The sequence below is a fragment of the Gymnoscopelus microlampas genome (assembly GCF_963454915.1).
Source record: "Gymnoscopelus microlampas genome assembly, chromosome: 6".
Taxonomy (NCBI): Eukaryota; Metazoa; Chordata; class Actinopteri; order Myctophiformes; family Myctophidae; genus Gymnoscopelus; species Gymnoscopelus microlampas.
This window is the reverse complement of record NC_139943.1, coordinates 12,311,298-12,330,955: the sequence shown is the minus strand read 5'-3', so window position 1 is coordinate 12,330,955 and position 19,658 is coordinate 12,311,298. Positions and strand designations below refer to the sequence as shown.

At 41.0% G+C, this 19,658-nt stretch overlaps 3 protein-coding genes and 1 long non-coding RNA gene across 5 annotated transcripts in view; 2 read left to right on the top strand and 2 right to left on the bottom strand.

The window, feature by feature from the left end:
* The window catches only part of irak4 (interleukin-1 receptor-associated kinase 4), a 273,859-nt gene that overhangs the window by 110,000 nt on the left and 144,201 nt on the right, over positions 1-19,658 (top strand). The gene's annotated exons all lie outside the window — the stretch shown is intronic.
* Positions 1-19,658, top strand: part of tmem117 (transmembrane protein 117) — a 124,391-nt gene that overhangs the window by 31,702 nt on the left and 73,031 nt on the right. The gene's annotated exons all lie outside the window — the stretch shown is intronic.
* LOC311047551 overlaps positions 1-19,658 on the bottom strand; it is a 137,777-nt gene that overhangs the window by 58,838 nt on the left and 59,281 nt on the right. The window lies entirely within an intron of this gene.
* LOC311047860 (P2Y purinoceptor 2-like) lies at positions 14,730-19,566 on the bottom strand (the record flags this gene model as incomplete). Its single annotated transcript, XM_084060809.1, has 4 exons — positions 14,730-14,927; positions 15,445-15,977; positions 16,940-17,209; positions 19,521-19,566. 4 exons carry the CDS (start codon positions 19,564-19,566, stop codon positions 14,730-14,732), a joined length of 1,047 nt encoding a protein of 348 aa, XP_083916935.1.

Genomic DNA, 19,658 nt, shown 5'->3' with positions numbered 1-19,658 from the left:
GTGTAACCACTTGAACCATTATTTTATACTTTGGCTCTACACTAGTGTGTTTTCTGTTTTCACTCTACTTTTCAGAAAATAGCTGATCTACAAGCTCGTCGATCAGCTATTTTCTGTGGGTTACATGGCGGCTTTCCGACATGTCGTCTTTCCGACGTTAACGAACCCTATACCTAAACCTCACCCTAACCCTAACCGCACGCGGAAGCCACTAGTCGGAGTGGCGAGATGTCGGCGTGGAAGACGGTTACCTTTTCTGTGAAGGTTTTCTCCAGAATACGGATGCTGGGGTTTAAGTGGTCATGGGTATTTTGCATACTAAGGTGGCGAATAAACAATACGAAAATCGGTGGAGAGTAATTTCACATCAAAACTTCTCATATTAAATCTGATGCCTCCTTCACCTAATCGCTGCATAATGGATCGTTGCTGTCGGGCAGAAACCTTGTATCTCCATCTTTCAACTTTCAAGTTTCTTTTCATTAATTAAAGGAGTAGTTCACCCAAAACAAGACTTACTTTTTATCAATTACACACCCCATGAAGCATTGAATTCAAGGAGATTCTCTTTGTTTTTATCGCATTCCTAAGCCAATAATTTACCGGCGGAAAGATGCTAATGCATCCGGTAGGAGACTCAAAGTAGTCTCTCCTACCGGAAATACACCCGGTCATCAAATTATTGGCTCGGAATGCGTTAAAAACAAAACAAATATCCATGAATTCAAGGCTTTATGGTGTGTGTAATTGATTTGATCATTTTTTGGGTGAACTATTTCTTTAATGTCCTACTTTGTCGTGCAACATAGCCGATCTACGATCTTGTAGATTGGCAATTGTCTTATTTTGCCTATTTTTGAAGTTAAAGTAAAAGTGATTAATTCTGTCTGTGGGTTTCATGAAAATCGAACCAATGAAAACAATTAACAAGAGATTGTGGCTAAATAATAACTAAATTGCATCCATTTCTCTTTCCATTTCCTGAAAAGTCACAGTTTTGGACATACAATTTTTCCACGCGACAGCAACGATGATGTGTTCTGTGTGTGTCGTGACGAAAAAAATGTATTTTCAGGCGAATTATTTGCACAATAAAAACGCCCCCAGTATGTAAGAACCTTTAGTCAATCATCTCTGCATGGATGTGTCATTGCAGGCTGGCACACAGTCTACAGCTTAAGAAGATACATGAATGTAATGAGAGATTCCAGTTTTGTTTGATCAAGGACCAAGGAATGGAAATTCAGCTTCAATATATACCGCAACTCCCTACAGGCTGATGTGTTTGTGTGGAAGAGAAGAGACAATGACATACATGTCTTTGGTTGTTTGTTTTGTGGCGAGAGCTTCATTTTTTCCCTCGTCTTGTTCTGATCCTGATGACTGTAGCCCCAGAGGGTGCCATCTGGGTTGTGTCACATGCTGTTACTCTGCCATGATGCCAGGGCTGCCATTGTTGCTTTGCTTACTGTATGTGTGCTTAGCAGTTCCAATAGAGAGAGGGTGCTAGAGTTGCACAGTATGTATGTATATTTTAAGTGTGTAGGTATGTGTACGTATGTACGCATGCAATGGTGGAAAAAGTACTTAAATGTTTTACTTAAGTAAAAGTATCAATACTGCTATGTAGAAGTACTCTGTAAGTAAAAGTAAAAGTCTGGAATAAAAAAATTACTTCAGTAAAAGTACAAAAGTATTGGTACCAAAATGTACTTAAAGTACCAAAAGTAAATTACTAAAATATTTGAAAATAGCAGATCTGCTATTTTCAAATAGCCTACAGTATGTATAAAATAGGGCTAAATATATATGTGTGCGTGCGTGCTCCACAAACACTGGTGGTTTAATCATTTTAAGCAGATGGCCATTTGCCAGAGCAGTTGGTTTCACTGTGACAACTTTGTGAGTGCAAGACAATAATATAATATAAGACGTTGTTGGCATTTATAGCATCTGCACTGTTTTATGCAAGCAGTCCATATATCTCCATGTGTCATTGAATGCAGTCAGGCAAAAATGATGGTGGGTGGGTGTGTGTGTGTGTGTGTGTGTGTGTGTGTGTGTGTGTGTGTGTGTGTGTGTGTGTGTGTGTGTGTGTGTGTGTGTGTGTGTGTGTGTGTGTGTGTGTGTGTGTGTGTGTGTGTGTGTTATGTTACCCAGTAACGAGTAGTGTAAGGTATTACTCTGCCAAAGCAGTAATATTATACCATATTACTACGTAAAAAATAGTACATATTACTCAGGTTTTGTTGGCTGCCTTTTGAAAACATTTCCTTTAAAAGGTCAAGAGAGATTGCTGATTTATTTTAAAGCCTTTTTGGCTGATTGGTGACTCTTACTATTGTTATTATTCCCCAAAAATTGGACTCAGTTCTAAAAGGAGCTGGCTGAACACATTGTGTTGTACATCTCTTTTTTTGGCGGGGGGGGGGGGGGGGGGGGGGTAATATGTAATATAAAATTCAATATAACATATTACTCTTGATTCCAAGTAATAAGTAATATAATATTCTAACTCTTTTAAGGAGTAATATGTAATAAGTAACATATTACTCTCCTGAGTAATATTGCCCAACACTGGTGTGAGCAACATGTCACACAGCAGGGGCTGTGCTGTGTGTGCTGTATAGCAGCTGACGGGGCCGGTGGCAGGTCTCGGGCAAAATGCTACTTGAACACAATTCACAGTGTTTGTTTTAGCCCATTCAATCCGGGAATGCATCTGTTTAATTTGAGATGTTTTTGGGCTATTCAAAAATAGCAGATATACAAGCTCATAGCGCGGCACCGAGTGCCGCGCTATGAGCTGGTAGATATGCTTTTTTTAAAATTTATCTTGAACATTTGTGTAGAATCTCCAGAAGCAAAGATTTGAGTTACAAATGTTCGCTTTAAAAATATATATTTATTCAAAGATCTGCACAAATGTCCATGATAAAAACTCGGTGCCGCGCTATGAGCTTGTATATCTGCTATTTTTGAATAGCCCAAAGTATAAGATAATGGTTAAAGTGGTTAAAATCTAAAATGACACAAATGCTTTCCCGGTTTTATTGGGTTAAATGTCCTTTTGAGCAGCAGATGGGTGGCATTTAGCCGTACTACATTAGGAATACTCAGTAAGGCTAACTCTGTGAGATACTGTCCATGTTCATTTAAAAAGGTGGTGTAATATTATTTGGTTATTATCTTTGTTAAAATAAGTGTCAAATAGCTATACTATACAACAGTGTGATTCTCAACCTGTGGGCTGGGGCCCACTGGTGGCCCGTGAGGATATTGCAAGGGCAGCCCCCAAAATAATTGGCAAAACACTTAAGATTATAATGTTTTTAAAAAGTGTCATGGTATTTACTTTTTACTTTAAAACCTTGCAAAAAAATATTTTCATTGTGATACTGCTAAATAAGAATTGAAAGTTTACTACGTCAGTCGTATACAGGTGTGTGTGTGTGTGTGTGTGTGTGTGTGTGTGTGTGTGTGTGTGTGTGTGTGTGTGTGTGTGTGTGTGTGTGTGTGTGTGTGTGTGTGTGTTCAATAGTAAACCGTTTACAATGCATTGGAATGCATGATTAACACCATTATTTTAAAGCATACTAGTTATAATTCACCATAAATAAGTGCTAGTGCATCAACATTCATGCATGCGTGCGCGCGCAGACGTGTGTCGGAATTTATACCTAACTCTAACTTTATCTAACTCTAACTAACAAAATATATGTTTGCTCTTCAATGCCTTCATCCATTAACAGCAGTCATTAGTTGCAGAGAATTATAGCTGTTGGTTTGTCTGTGTACTCATAATCTTTTATAGCCTCCTGTTAAAGTTGAGAAAGCTCACCATCATTTTGTCTGACTGCATTCGATGACACATGGAGATATATGGACTATACTGCTCGCTTAAAACAGTGCAGATGCTATAAATGCCAATGACGTCTTACATATATTACAATTGTCTTGCACTCACAAAGTTGTCACGGTGACCCGACTGCTCTGGCCAATGGCCATCTGCTTAAAATGATTAAACCACCGGTGTTTGTGAAGCACAGAACACGCACACACACACACACACACACACACACACACACACACACACACACACACACACACACGCAGGCCCCCACACACACACACACACACACACACACACACACACACACACACACACACACACACACACACACACACACACACACACACACACACACACACACACACACACACACACACACACACACACACACACAACGAATATTGATGAATAAAGAGAGAGTTGGCAAATAGAGAAAAACAGCCAGAAGGAAATTGCGTATTTACTTAAGACGTATGACTCCTTTGGTCCGTAGCCATATCATATATAACCAAGGCAAATTATTTAACAAGAACCCATGGTGGGAGAGAGAGAGAGAGAGAGAGAGGGCTGTTTTCATCTCCCATCTCTCATTTATCAGGCAGACAACCAGGCAGGCACGGTTACCCTTCGCAACTGTTACTATTTCCATGCCCAGAATGACACTGTAGCTCCAGCTACACACTTGGCAGTGTGACAGATGAGCTCTGAGATACAGTGAAAGCCTACCCATGAATGCATAGCCCGCCATACGTCAATGCCGCTCCTCGACAGATTTTCACGTTGCTTTTTTAGTTTCGCAATCAGTTTGCTCCAGCATCCACAGCTGTCATATCGTTGCTGTTGGGGAGAAACCTCTTATCTCCATATTTCTACCTTTTGTGTTTTTTTTTCCCGTAAAAAATAGCGCTTTACTTGATCACACTACAGCGTCACACAAAAACGCATCAACTTGTTTTGAACTTGTAGATCTGCAACTTTTGCTATTCTTAAAAGGTAGGGTAAGTGATTTTCTTTGGTTAAAATAAGTGTTAAATAGCTCTATATTCTGATAGTACTCATTGCTATAGAGTGTTTGTTCAGTAAAAGGAGTCTCCTTGTCTCTCCAGCTCTTTATAAAACAGAAAATGCATTTTCGTTTCAGTTTAATTTCCAATTTTATCCAATCAGGATAGAGAACTCAATCAGGATATAGATTAAACAAGTGACATTGGAAGTGATGACACTAAGAAATGAGCAGGCAAAATTGGAACTGGAACACTATAAAAATGAAGCTTAAAAATGGGTACTTTCTCCTGATTGGCTGAGATTTTGACACCTACCGGAAAATGTATTTTCTGTTTATTAAAGAGCTGGAGAGACGGGGAGACTCCTGTTACTGAACAAACACTCTATAGCAATGATTACTATCAGAATATAGTGCTTTAACCTTTTAACAAAACACTTTTTGTTTTAACCAAAAAATATCACTTACCCTACCTTTAAATATTTGAATCCTGAAAAGTAACAGTTTTGGTTTCCACCCGATAGAGACACACTATATTAGGCCAGCGATTCTCAACCTGTGGGCCGAGGCCCACTATTGCAAGTGGGCCCCCAAATAAATGGCAAAACACCAAGATTTTAATCATCAGTATAAAACATATAAAATGTATACTAGCGTACGTTGGTTCCAAACTTCCATCGATCCGAGCCGGAAACACAATTGATTGATTGATTCCCATTAAGACCTGGAACTGTGTCATTTTTAGATTTGAGCTAAAAAGCATTATTTTACACTTTGGGCTATTCAAAAATAGCAGATATACAAGCTCATAGCGCGTATATCATTTTAACTCAAATCTTTGCTTCTGGGGGGTCCCTGGAACAACATATTTTGATGGGGGTCCGCGGCCAAATACATATCATTTTGGGGGTCCTTGACATGAAAAAGATTGAGCACCACTGATATAGAAAACATACGTTTTTCAGAATACTGAGATTTAGGAGACATGTAGAATCGGCTTCAGGTCTCAATGGGTTAAAATGAGAATCAAACCACTCATCTGATCACTTGAACGCGAACGCTCTCGAGATTTTCAAGTGGGCCCTGATCCAGTTTAAGGTTGAGACCCACGTCACTGCATCAGGCTGTTTGGTCTTTTGGAAGAGATTAATGGTTTGGAACACTGAGGAGCATAGGAGTGCTGACAATGGGAAAAGGATGTAGCCTGAAATACATGAAACACATGCACTGTGACTATAATAGGTCTCGTCTTACGGTGCCTGTAGCAGTGGTTCTCAAAGTTCGGTCCATGGACAAAACTTTGGGTTCCAGGGGCTCTCCAGCTAAATGAGTGAATATAGCATCAACATCAGTTTAACCACTTTAACCCAATATGCTGTGGATCAGCTATTCGAAAATAGCTGATGTACAAGCTCTCAACGCTCTCATACCCTTCTGGTAATTCATTTTTTATCACACGTTTTATTCCTGCTTCTGCATACAGACTGTCTATCTATGTTTGATAATATCACTATTTAACAACGCTTTTGTATGTACTGTATATTTTTCATTTCATAAAAAGACAAGCTAAACTAGGTGATCTACAAGCTCACTTAAATAGGTTGTCTAGCCCATTAAGACCTGGCTGGAACTGTGTCATTTTTAGATTTGAGCTAAAAAGCATTATTTTGCACTTTGGGCTATTCAAAAATAGCAGATATACAAGCTCATAGCGCGGCACCGAGTGCCGTGCTACGAGCTTGTAGATCTGCTATTTTTGAAAAATCGTGAAAATGTGTGCAAATCTTTGAATATATATATTTTCAAAGCGAACATTTTTAACTCAAATCTTTGCTTCTGGGGGGTCCCTGGAACAATTTTTTTTGATGGGGGTCCGCGGCCAAATACATATATATTTGGGGGTCCTTGACATGAAAAAGATTGAGCAACACTCATATAGAAACATACGTTTTTGAGAATACTGTTGAGATGTAGAATCGGCTTCAGGTCTTATTGGGCTAGTTATGCTATTTTCTGGCTTGTTTGTTTTTGAATCGAACGCTTGCTGTAAGACAAGAAGCAGTGAATGGAAAAAAGAAAAAGAAACCCTGCTATGTATAGTTGAGGAAGTGAGTATCAGTGCATCGGCGCTGACAGGCAGACACAGGGGGATGTTTTGGTTTTCCAGTGCATGCCCGCTCTGTTTACTTCTTTCATCATGACTGCTTCCATTCCATCCATTGTTTTCCAGATTGAGTTTCCAGTGCAGTGCACTGCCAAACACTGTTTATTTGATCAGGAGGTTGTTTTCTAGCTCTCAGCAGCCAGCAGGTGAGCACCGACAACAACATCCCACCTCACCACAGGTACCAATGAGGAGGATTGGATGTTGTTTTAGCCATTATGCACGGCTTTTCTCTCGTGCTCTAAAAACATAATATTGTCTCTGTCGGGTGGAACCCTCATACGTCTTAATAAAAATCACACCCAGTGTGAAGTGGGCGGTGTGTGGTCATCACAACATGACTCACTTAAAAAAAACATAAATGTTTTTTTTTAAGTCCGTACTGCTATTCATAGGGCTGCACATGTGTCATGTGTTTCGCTAGGCTAGCCAATCACAGTCTAGCGAAACACGTGTCATTTGGCTGACTTGTTTCCTGGTGTTTCCACAGTGATACAGTAGATGGGAGGACACGCCTCTCCTCTCTCCCTCCTTCTCTACTCACATCGTCTCTCTTTTTTTCACCACTTACTTGAACCCCAGTGTCCCAATTCTGGGGGAACATTTTCCAAAAATAGCCGATCTACAAGCTCTCACAATGCATCACGTTGCGCAATAGCCCTTGTACCCGTTGTACCCCTCTCTCTGTGTCCCTTTTGTGCCCATATATGGAGATCTCTGTATCTGTCGGTGGTGGGAAAAGTACTCAAATGTTTTACTTAAGTAAAAGTATCAATACTGCAATTTAGAAGTACTCTGTTACAAGTAAAAGTCCGGAATTAAAAATGTACTTAAATAAAAGTACAAAAGTATTGGTATCAAAATGTACTTAAAGTACCAAAAGTAAAAGTACTTGCATGTTTGAAAATAGCAGATCTACAAGCTCACAACGCGTGGCATCGCGACACGTTGTGAGCTTGTAGATTGGCTATTTTCAAATAGCCTATGTATAAAATAGGGATAAAGTGGTTAATGTATGCTTTATAATATAATAATGTATATCTTCAAAGTAACTAGTTACTAAAGTTTTCAAATAATTGTAGTGGAGTAAAAGTAAAAGTAAAATTTTAATATACTAGAGGTTCGCGCCGATATGCTGCCATCCCATCTAGAGTTCGGGCCGCTAGGTGTATATGTCGCAATGCCAATCCGACGGATTTGCCCATATGGAGATCCTTGTCTCATATGGAGATATCTGTATCTGTCAGTCCTTGTCCCTTTTATGCCCATATATGGAAATATCTGTATCTGTCAGTCCTTGTCCCTTTAATGCCCATATATGGAGATCCCTGATGTCATCAGTATATGCCCATATATGGGCGTGTTGATATGCCCATATATGGAGATATCGGTATCTGTCAGTCCTTGTCCATTTTATGCCCATATATGGAGATGTCTTTATCTGTCAATCCTCGTCCCTTTTATGCCCATATATGGAGATCCCGATGTTATCAGTATATGCCCATATATGGGCATGCCCCCTTTTGTGCCCATATCTGGAGCTGGGTGATTTGTTTACGCCTGATGCCATGACGACACATTGAGGATAGACAACACACTCTATAATTGGGCGCAGCTGCATTGGGAACCCCTTATATGGTTATGGCTGAGTCATGGTGACATCATGAGCCGGCCGGTCCTCCATTAGGCCAATTTTAATGTAGGATAGGATGGAGACACCTGATGTCATCATATACTGCGTAAATTGCCGTTAGGAATGCTTGGCAACAGTTTGTGTAGTTTGTGACATCACACCAGATCTCTGGTCAGCCTATATAAGATGTGAAGTTGTCAGTAGAGTATTATTCAGGCAGAATCCAACGTGTCATTTCGAGTGAAGGGAGAGAGACAGGGAATGTATAGAGATCCTCCAACTCCAAGAGAACCTACATCTCTGCCCACATCACATTCCATGGATAGCAGCAGCTTTGACCATGAAGGAGCGGTGGTTCACATCATCTGCTCTGCACTCAGCCATAAACGAAGAGACGACACAGATGATGAACCAAGACCTCACCGAGACTTGAACTCAACAAGGATAATCACGAATACAACCAATGACTTACACAGCGGACAGGCTGGCGTTCACACGGGAGAAAAACAACTCCGCTGCACACAGTGTAGCAAAAGATTCATTCATTTATATAACCTGAAGTCCCACTTGCGTGTCCACACCAAAGTAAACACTTTCCACTGCGAACAGTGTGGCAAAAGCTTCCGTAAGATGAAGCACCTGAAGTGTCACATTAGTAATATGAAGAGACACCAACATGTCCACACTGGAGAAAAACCTTACCACTGTAAACACTGTGACAGGACTTTCAGTCACTGGAGTAAAATGAATAGACACCAGCATGTCCACACCGGAGTTAAAGATTTCCACTGTCAACAGTGTGGAAAAAGCTTCAGAAATACGACGCACCTGAATTCACACCTGCGTGTCCACACCGGAGAAAAACCTTACAACTGTGAACATTGTGACAAGACATTCAGTCACTTAAGTAATATGAAGAAACACCAACATGTCCACACTGGAGAAAAACCTTACCACTGTAAACACTGTGACAGGACTTTCAGTCACTGGAGTAAAATGAATAGACACCAGCATGTCCACACCGGAGTAAATGATTTCCAGTGTCAACAGTGTGGAAAAAGCTTCAGTAATACGACGCACCTGAATTTACACCTGCGTGTCCACACCGGAGAAAAACCTTACAACTGTGAACATTGTGACAAGACATTCAGTCACTTAAGTAATATGAAGAGACACCAACATGTCCACACTGGAGAAAAACCTTACCACTGTAAACACTGTGACAGGACTTTCAGTCACTGGAGTAAAATGAATAGACACCAGCATGTCCTCACCGGAGTAAAAGATTTCCACTGTCAACAGTGTGGAAAAAGCTTCAGTAATACGACGCACCTGAATTTACACCTGCGTGTCCACACCGGAGAAAAACCTTACCACTGTGAACATTGTGACGAGACATTCAGTCGCTTAAGTAATATGAAGAGACACCAACATGTCCACACTGGAGAAAAACCTTATCACTGTGAACATTGTGACAAGACATTCAGTCACCTAAGTAATATGAAGAGTCACCAGCATGTCCACACTGGAGAAAAACCTTTCCTCTGTGAACAGTGTGGCAAGAGTTTCAGTCACGCAAGTAATATGAAGAGTCACCAACGAGTCCACACTGGAAAAAAACCTTACCACTGTGAACATTGTGACAAGACATTCAGTCGCTTAAGTAATATGAAGAGACACCAGCATGTCCACACTGGAGTAAAACCTTCTGTGAACAGTGTGGCAAGAGTTTCAGTCACGTAAGTAATATGAAGAGTCACCAACATGTCCACACTGGAGAATAAAACTTTCCTCTGTGAACGGTGTGGAAAGAGTTTCAATCGGTTAGATCTCTTGAAGAGACACCAGTGTGTCTATGTGAATGCGATCTGTATGGATACTCAGACCGAAACAGATAGAGAAAAATAAGGCCCACTTTCTGGAGCACGTTATAAACTAGACTTACATGGTCATAAAATGTGCACCGACTGGTGCAGGGCATTTAAGAATCAATTTTCCAACATAACTACACACTAGCTGTGGTACTGTGGTTACAAGGACACAAGCATGCATAATTTAGAGTTCTGTCGGATAACTCACGAATAGATTGAACCAATATTACAGTATACCAATATTAGAGTGGTTGTAATATTTTATTTTGGCGTTCAGGCTCTGCTACATTTTTCTCCCTGCTCAGCATAATTAAGACAACCATCATTAACCTTTAAGAGCAGGGAGATAAATATACAATAACAAACCCTATGGGAACAGAACCAATAGCAGAGCCCACTGGTGGTGCTGGGGTGGTGGTGGGAGAAAACGCTGCATTACAACACCTATAAGTTAACACACAAAGCGGACGGAACACAGATGCAAGTGCAACTTAAATAACCCGCTTGATTGGACAGCTGACTGCCACGTCAGTGTATGACGTACTGTATGGGTCTGGATGACGCTGTAAACAGCCACATAGAATGAGCATGCATGTAACCTCTCGAGTGTATCTGCCAGAACTAACTCGCAGGCTACGTATAATTTCTCTAAATGAAAAACATAATAATTACCTTTAGGTATTCAGAGTTCCTTAAAGGGACTACACCATGAATTTTTACTTTTTCTTCTTTTTTGTGTTTTTGGTCTCCCCTACCTCTCTTCTATCCCAAAAAATCACACCCTGTGTGAAGGTAGCGGCGCCTTTGATACATTATGTCATCGATATGTGTCACGTGAAGCTTGACCAATCACTTTGTTGACGGGTCTGACCAATCACTTTGTTGACGGGTCTGACCAATCAGAACTTTGACGGGTCTGACCAATCAGAACGTTGACGGTGAACACGGACAAAGTCAGGTATAGAGCAGGATCCTTTCAGCTAGCGCCGCTGAAAATACCCCAGTTTGAGCACTCAGGCTTTCACAGCATATCTGGGGTTTTATGTAAATTGGTCTCAAAACAGGCCAAACTGATTTGCCCCCGAAAGTGACGTCACTAGCGGTACAATCCCTCCTGTTTTTCAGTTCCAACATTAAAAACAATCACACCCAGTGTGAAGTGGGCGGTGTGTGGTCATCACAACATGACTCACTTAAAAAAAAGGATAAATGACTTATTTTTAGCGGCGCTAGCCGCTCTATACCTTTAGGTATAGAGCGGATATTAGCCCTCTATGCCTGGCTTTTGCGTCAACGTTCTGATTGGTCAGGTGCGCCAACGTTCTGATTGGTCAGGTGCGTCAACGTTCTGATTGGTCAGGTGCGTCAACGTTCTGATTGGTCAGGTGCGCCAAAGTTGTGATTGGTCACTATTCATGACATCACTATGATGTCATGAATATAGAATTCGATGTCTATATAAACGATGACAATGACTTCATCTTATTATTCATTTGGCTAAAGTCTCCGTCTAGGTAAGTTATTTAAAGTTAATATGACGAATAGAAAGAGAAAGATACAAGAACAGATGAAGGGTGAATGTATAGAAAGTCTGAGTTCGGGACCCAGTCATCCGTTATGACAGAATGGTTTGATAGAGACGATCGAGAATCCAAGAGTCCGTTAAGGTTCTGATTGATCAGGCCCGTCAAGGTTCTGATTGGTCAGGCCCGTCAAGGTTGTGATTTGTCAGGCAAGGGGACTATTCATGACATCACTATGATGTCAAGGTTTATTTTTTATTTCCTCATGTTTTTTTTTGTATATATTTTTATTTGGCTAAAGTCTCCTTCTAGGTAAGTTATTTAAAGTTAGATCCTCAATTTAACTTTATCTGTCGTCGACGCTCTGATTGGTCAGACCCGTCAACAAAGTGATTGGTCAAGCTTCACATGACACATGGCTATAAACACATTATAAACACATATCGATGACATAATGTATTCAAAGGCGCCGCTACCTTCACACAGGGTGTGATTTTTTAAGTCCATACTGCTATTCATAGGGCTGCACGTGTGTCATGTGTTTCGCTAGCCAATCACAGTCCTGAATTTGCAAAGTCAGCCAATCACATTACAGCTAGTGGTGATGACACTAGCTGTAATGTGATTGGCTGACTTTGCAAAAGTATAGATTTCCATTGACTGTGGAAGGGTTAGGGTTGTAGACTGCACTGTAGACTATTGGCCAATCACGGTGCAGAATTGTTCAGTGTCCAAACCTCACTTATAGGGGGCGGTTACACCGCCCCCAAAAACAACTTAATACTTCCTAAGGTTAATGTGAGCATCAAAACAATATTTTAAATACTTTTTATTAGCACATGCATTCCATGCATTCCTTAGGGCTGGACCCCACATGGACAAATCATCAACTTGCGACAGGAGTTAAAGATGAACTATTTCTAAAATAAATACAATATTTAAGTTGTTTTTAATGTTCTATTTGAGTTATAGAGGACAATTATAATGTATGAAGGCATGTAAGGCTTATTAGGCAGGGATCCTTAAGGATTCAAATTCATAAATATCAAAAGTAGCAGACCGACAAGCTCAGAACACGCCACATTTCGAGCCGCATTTCGAGCTTGCCTTTCTGCTACTTTTGATGCTTTTGTGCGACGCTGTTATATGATAAAGTAGGGCGTCAATGTACGAGAATACCCCCCCCCCCCCCCCCCCGCAAAAAGAAAAAATATGGAGATAAGAGGTTTCTGCCCGACAGCAACAACATGCTGTAGAGCCTTGGTTCTCAAAGTGGGGTCCTTGAGAGAGTTCCAGGGGGTCCCCAGCTAAATGATGGATAGTTAGGAACCAAATGGACCTTTATGGGTCTGTAACTCTGAGAGTGTACAAATGGAACCAAATGGACCCTAACGGGTCCATTTGGTTCCATTTGTACAATCTCAGAGTTAAACTAACATTGATTTTACAATAGAAATTGGGGTGGCAGAGAGATAGAAATGACCCTAACGGGTCCATTTGGTTCCATTTGTACACTCTCAGAGTTAAACTAACATTGATTTTACAATAGAAATTGGGGTGGCAGAGAGATAGAAATGTCATTAAATGGGGGTCCGTAGCCTAATGCATGTCAAACTGGGGGTCCTTAAAATCAAAATGGTTGAGAATTACTGCCAGAGCCGTAAAAATCTCTTATGGGGGTCCCTGAGGCAAATCTTTTCAAATGGGGGTCCGCGGGCTAATAAGTGTCAATTTGGGGGTCCTTGACATGAAAAAGTTTGAGAACCACTGCTGTAGAGACAACTAGTGGAAGAAGTACTCCAATGTAATGCCACAATAGAGAAATGCTCTGTCCTGTATTCAAAATCTTACTTTAGTAAAAGTACAAAAGTATTATTTGTCATCTGACGAAACATAGGGCTTAAGTGGTTCAATTGACCTTCCAAAGAGGCACTCTCCATCAGCAAGAATAATGAGTCTTATTGTGGCTGTAGGGACAGGCCAGTATACTGCTTCCACATTATGTAGTAATAAAACAGAGCAGTGAAACTGACCGCTGTGTTCATGATCTAATGATGAACCTGCCGCATACAAAACATACATTTATTTTACAGGTGCATTAAAGGACCACTTCACCCATTTTCAACCTAACTTAGTCCTCATTAATGCTCATAATATGGTGCGGTTTATGTCTACTCGGTCTGTGTCTCAGAGCAGGGCTGTGTGGACCGTTCAGAAACCCGCCTACCAGTGACCTGCCTTCATCGGAAGGCAGGTTTTGTACATTTCAAACAAGATTTTATTATTTTGTTTAATTATTAATGTAAGTCCGGGGACCCCACTTCCTTGAGGGGGTTCCAGTGGGTCCCCAGCAAAATTATTATTATAGCATCAAAATCAGTTTAACAACATTAACCAAATATTCACCTGCTATTTGAAAATAGCAGCTCAAAAGGTGTTGCAATGTGACCTGTTGTATGCTTGTACATCTGATATGCTCCAAAAAAATCTGCATTTTCTTTTGAAAAATGTGGAATGTTTTTTGAAACATTTTCAACAACGCAATTCTTGTATGGGGGTCCCTGGCACAAAACATTTTCAGATGGTGAGTCCACAGCCAAATACACGTTTATTTGTGGGTCTTTGACATGAAAAAAAGCTTGAGAACCAGTGATTTAACACAATCACACAAAACTATAAATGTCACTGAATCACCCCGACCCTCCTGCTGGCTCGGCAGCACGCCCTCCTGTACTGGCCTCTCCTCCAGGCCAGCAGCCGGCTCTGGAGCTTCTCGCTGCCCAGGATGTAGATCACGGGGTCCAGGCAGCTGCTCACGCTGCACAGCGCCTCGAAGAACTCGTAGGAGGCATAGAGGACGCTGGTGTTGGCCGGCGTCACCTGGTCGTAGGGATGGGTATCGTTAGGATTTTTACGAGTCCGGTTCCAGTTCTGGTTCTGCTTATCGGTTCCGGTTCCTAACGGTTCCATATTTCGGTTCCAAAGTGGTAAAAAAAATAAGGTCACATTTTTATTTAATAGGGATGCACCGAATGGAAAATTCTTGGCCGAAACCGAATACCGAATATAGGAAACACTTGGCTGAATGGACGAATATTCATAATAAATCAATATATATATATACATTTTTAAAAATATTTTTGTGGCTGAGCTCGGAGAGAAGCAGCAGCTCTATGACGCAACTGATGTATATTTGTCCATACACCGGTGTTTTACCGGATTTGTAATCGGATTGTGCTGTTTGTGTAGTACTTCTAAGCGCCTTTGTTTGAACGGCTTTTAGCGCGTCTTGGAACCGATATGCAGAACCGAAATTACACATTTTTGATGGGTACCCGGTACCTGCCATTTCTTATTCGATTCCTACTCGGAACCGCATTTCGGTACCCAACCCTACCTGGTCGCGGCACCTCATGAACACCAGCGTGATGATCATGACATGGTACGGCACAAAGGACACCACGAACACCACCAGGGCGGCGGTGAGGAGCCGCAGGGGCTTCCCGCGGACCCGCTGGCCGTGCCGGAGCCTCCTGCCCTTGGGGAGGCCGCGGAGCACGCGCACCGTCATGACGTAGAACACCAGCATGACGCCGAAGGGCAGGGCGAAGGCCAGCAGCGTCTTGACGATGGTGGCCGTCTTGACGTAGACGAACGGGCCCTGGATGTGGTCCATGCACACCGTGGCGTCGCCCGCCCCCCGCTGCACGGCGAACGCCACGAACAGGTCGGGGATGGAGCCCAGGAAGAGGGCGATCCAGGCGCAGGCCGCGCACGTCTTGGCGCGGCCCACGCCCCACCAGCGCAGCGAGCCGATGGGGTGCACTGTGCCGGCGAAGCGGTCGAAGCTGATGAGGGTGAGGAAGAGGATGCTGCCGTAGATGTTGATGTTGAAGAAGACCTTCTTGAACTGGCAGAAGATCTGGATGTCTTTAAAGGGAGTGGAAGGGATTGGTTAAAACAAAACATTTATTGTTAAGCTCTATGTTGTGATAGTAATCATTGCTGTACAGCAGGGGTCTTCAACGTTTTCAGGCCAAGGACCCCCTAGCTGAGAGAGAGATGAAGCAGGGACCCCCTATACTCCCCTATATATTGTATAAAATTGTGTTTCAGATTAAAGTATTTTTTTTTACTTAGTCTGCTATTTTTTCCCTCTACACCTATAGCCTCTTTGCCAAAAATAGCCGATCTACAAGCTCTCAACGCCTCGCAGCGCGAGGCGTTGAATTCTAGCGTTCAAGTGGTTAATGTAAAAAAAACTAAATCCTATCACACAAAGATTTGGCGGACCCCCTATAGTAGCTCTGAGGACCCCCTAGGGGTCCCGGACCCCCTGTTGAAGACCCCTGCTGTAGAGAGTTTGTTCAGTAACATGGGTCTCCCCGTCTCTCCAGCTCTTAACAGAAAGTACATTTTCAGGTGGGTTGCAAATTTCATCTAATCAGGAGAGAGAACTCATACAGGATTGGAAGTGATGAGCAGGCAAAATTGGAACTGGAACACAAGCTGATCATCTAATGAACTAATTCTGACCTGAATATGTATTTTTTGTTTATTAACCAGGAACGCATCTCTGCCGTTTTTAGATTTCTTTTGCTATTAAAAAAATAGCAGATTTTTTTTGCAAATTTGTGCAAATATTTGAATATATGTTTTTGAAGGCAAACATTTGTAAAATATTTTGTTCCAGGGACCGCCCCCAGAAGCAAAGATTTGAGTTACAAATGTTCGCTTTAAAAAATATGTATTCGAAGATTTGCACAAATGTTCACTAATTTAAAAAAAATAGCAGATCTACGAGCTGAAAAACAGCCACTGATTACTATCAGAATATAGAGCTATTTAACACATATTTTTTTACCGAACAACCGAAATATCACTTACTGCACCTTTGAGGTAGGGCCTCTGGAGGCTGAAGTAGATGGTGACGGGGAGCGTGAAGATCCAGGCGGAGTCGCACAGGGCCAGGTTGAGCAGGAACACCCTGCTGGTGGTCCAGGTCTTCTGGAAGCAGGTGTAGTTGATGAGCGCGGCTGCGTTGCCCAGGATGCCCACGGGCAGGGCGAAGGTGAAGAACACCAGCAGGATGTAGCAGTACCACTTCCCGTCCTCATAGTGGCTGCAGAACGCTGTGTGGTTCAGAAACTCCAGGAACGGCTCTGGAACAGTGGAAAATTAGATCGTTTTGCTGTAAGGGTTATTTTTGTTAGCGATTATTGTATCGATTACTTTTTCGATTGATTGATTGAATAATCGAGAAGCACGTTGTTTTTTTAAATGTCTTATAATATCAACGAATCGATTAAGCATTATTTGATACTTTGTGACACAACAGGGTTGTGCAAAAATAGTGAAAATAATATATATATATATATATATATATATATATATATATATATATATATATATATATATATATATATATATATATATATATATATATATATATATCAAATATTCTTTTAAAACTTTACGCCTATAATGACATGCCCAAAATAGGGATAGATTATTAATCGATCTGTTTAAATTATCGATTATTTCTAATAATCAATTAGATCATTTTTGATTAACTGTTGCACCCCTATTTTACTGTTGTCCTTGCTAAGTTTTTCGTAGAAGAACGTACTCTAACTGGTTTGTTTTTGCTAGTTATCTGTGGAGCATTTTAACAGATCTACAGATTAGTGCTTTAAAAACGTTGTTTTTTTTCCTAGTGTCTTGCTCAGGGGCACATATCCACCTTCTGATTCCCAGGCGGCCACTCTACCCGCTCAACTACGGCCACTATTCGTTGTCCAACGAAGTATCCTGGGACATAAGTAGTTAAATGGCTTAGATTGGGTTTATATCAGGACAGCACAACTCTACGACAAGCCATTCCCGACAAACGTTAATCTATTAATTAAATAGATAATGGAAGTATTGATCGAATGTTGTTTTCTCATCTTCTTTGTGAATAAATAAGGCGATGCTCATGTGGCGAGCAAATTATCGGCCGCCATTCATTGTTACCTTTTGTTATCCAACCTCAGCCGGCGGTGGGATAACCTTGGGCGACGTGATAATTGATTTACAACCCAGAGCCAAGACAAGCTGTCTCCATAGTCTAGTTTCCAGGAACCCGATGTTTGAGCGGTCTGTCTGCCAAGAGAGTGAAACCTGGGATGTTGATCTATTGGCCCCAATCGCAGCCTCTGTTTGCATTTAATCTGAGATAGTGCATTCAATCTTGTCCAGCTGAGCGGAACGTAACAGTTTCTGTGATCACATTTCAGCATACACTGTACACACAGCCTGTGGGTCTTTCTGTCTATTTGACAAGTGAATGGACAAATATTATACTCAATACTCGCAATACACTCGGAACTCCAGCATCCATATTCCGTGGGGGACATTAGCCAAAGAATTGCAGATATACAAGCCCCCCCCCAAGAATATGGATTCAGTATATGACGTCAGTACTGTGACATATAGCGATAGACAGATAACAGACAGATATTCCTGGAATATCAGGGTTTCCCTATTGTTCATTTTCTTTTATGCTTTTATCGGTAACCCAATAGCTGAATGGTTAGGACACATACCACGGTCTCTCTTTTCACTGGCTTTTTAAAAGGCTTTTTGGGATTCTACACCGTAGTGTTGGGCTTTAGAATTTATAGACAGAAGTATGATTTTTTTAATTTCACGGCAGCTTAATGATTCACGGTGGTCAGAATTGTACAGTACACAGAATTTGAAACTACTGCTGAACTTTCATTCTGTAGCTAAACTTCACAAAAGTATTTAGTATAGTATAATTATTAGTTAGCTGTTTATGCTACCTTATTTATAGCAGTAATTTATCAAACCTTTACTATTAATTGTGTATCATTCTTTACAAACCTTTAGTAAACCACACCATAAATGCCATAAATGTTTAATATAGAAAACTTAGATACACCTCTATAGATCTCATGGGGGGAATTCAGGTATACACTGTATTTAAGCTACACACTAAAATACTCCTACTGTTCATTTATCCCTTTGTACTGTACAAATGTAACCAAATGGACCCTTACAGGTCAATTCAGTTACATTTGTGGTTACATTTATAAGGATTTGGCAGTGTTAGGCTGTAGGACTGGGAGAACTTTTGCCTTGATTACAATTAATATATATAATAAAAAATATCCGATCTACAAGCTCATAATACGTCATGTATTTCTGTACGTTACCATTATCCAACAAAGTATAATACATGGTTCAATTTAGTTGATTAAAAGAAAATGTCTTTGTGTCAAAGAACAAAAAATATATAAATATAGTAAAAAAAAAAACCTGCTTCTCAATTATTCGATGAACCTACAGCATAGGCCTATGAGCAAGATTAAGTGGGTTATTGTTTGTAACTATCAGATTGGATATATATATATACACAGTACATAGGCTATATATTGAGTTGATTGGCCAGCCCTAGGCTGTACTTACCCTGTTTGTTGATGACAGATGTGTTGATGAACTGATGTAGGATCATGTTGAGTGGAGACAGCGCTCATACTGCACACACCCATCATTCATTCAGAGTTAAGGCAGAATGTGTCATAGCAGACAGCTGGGAGGCATACA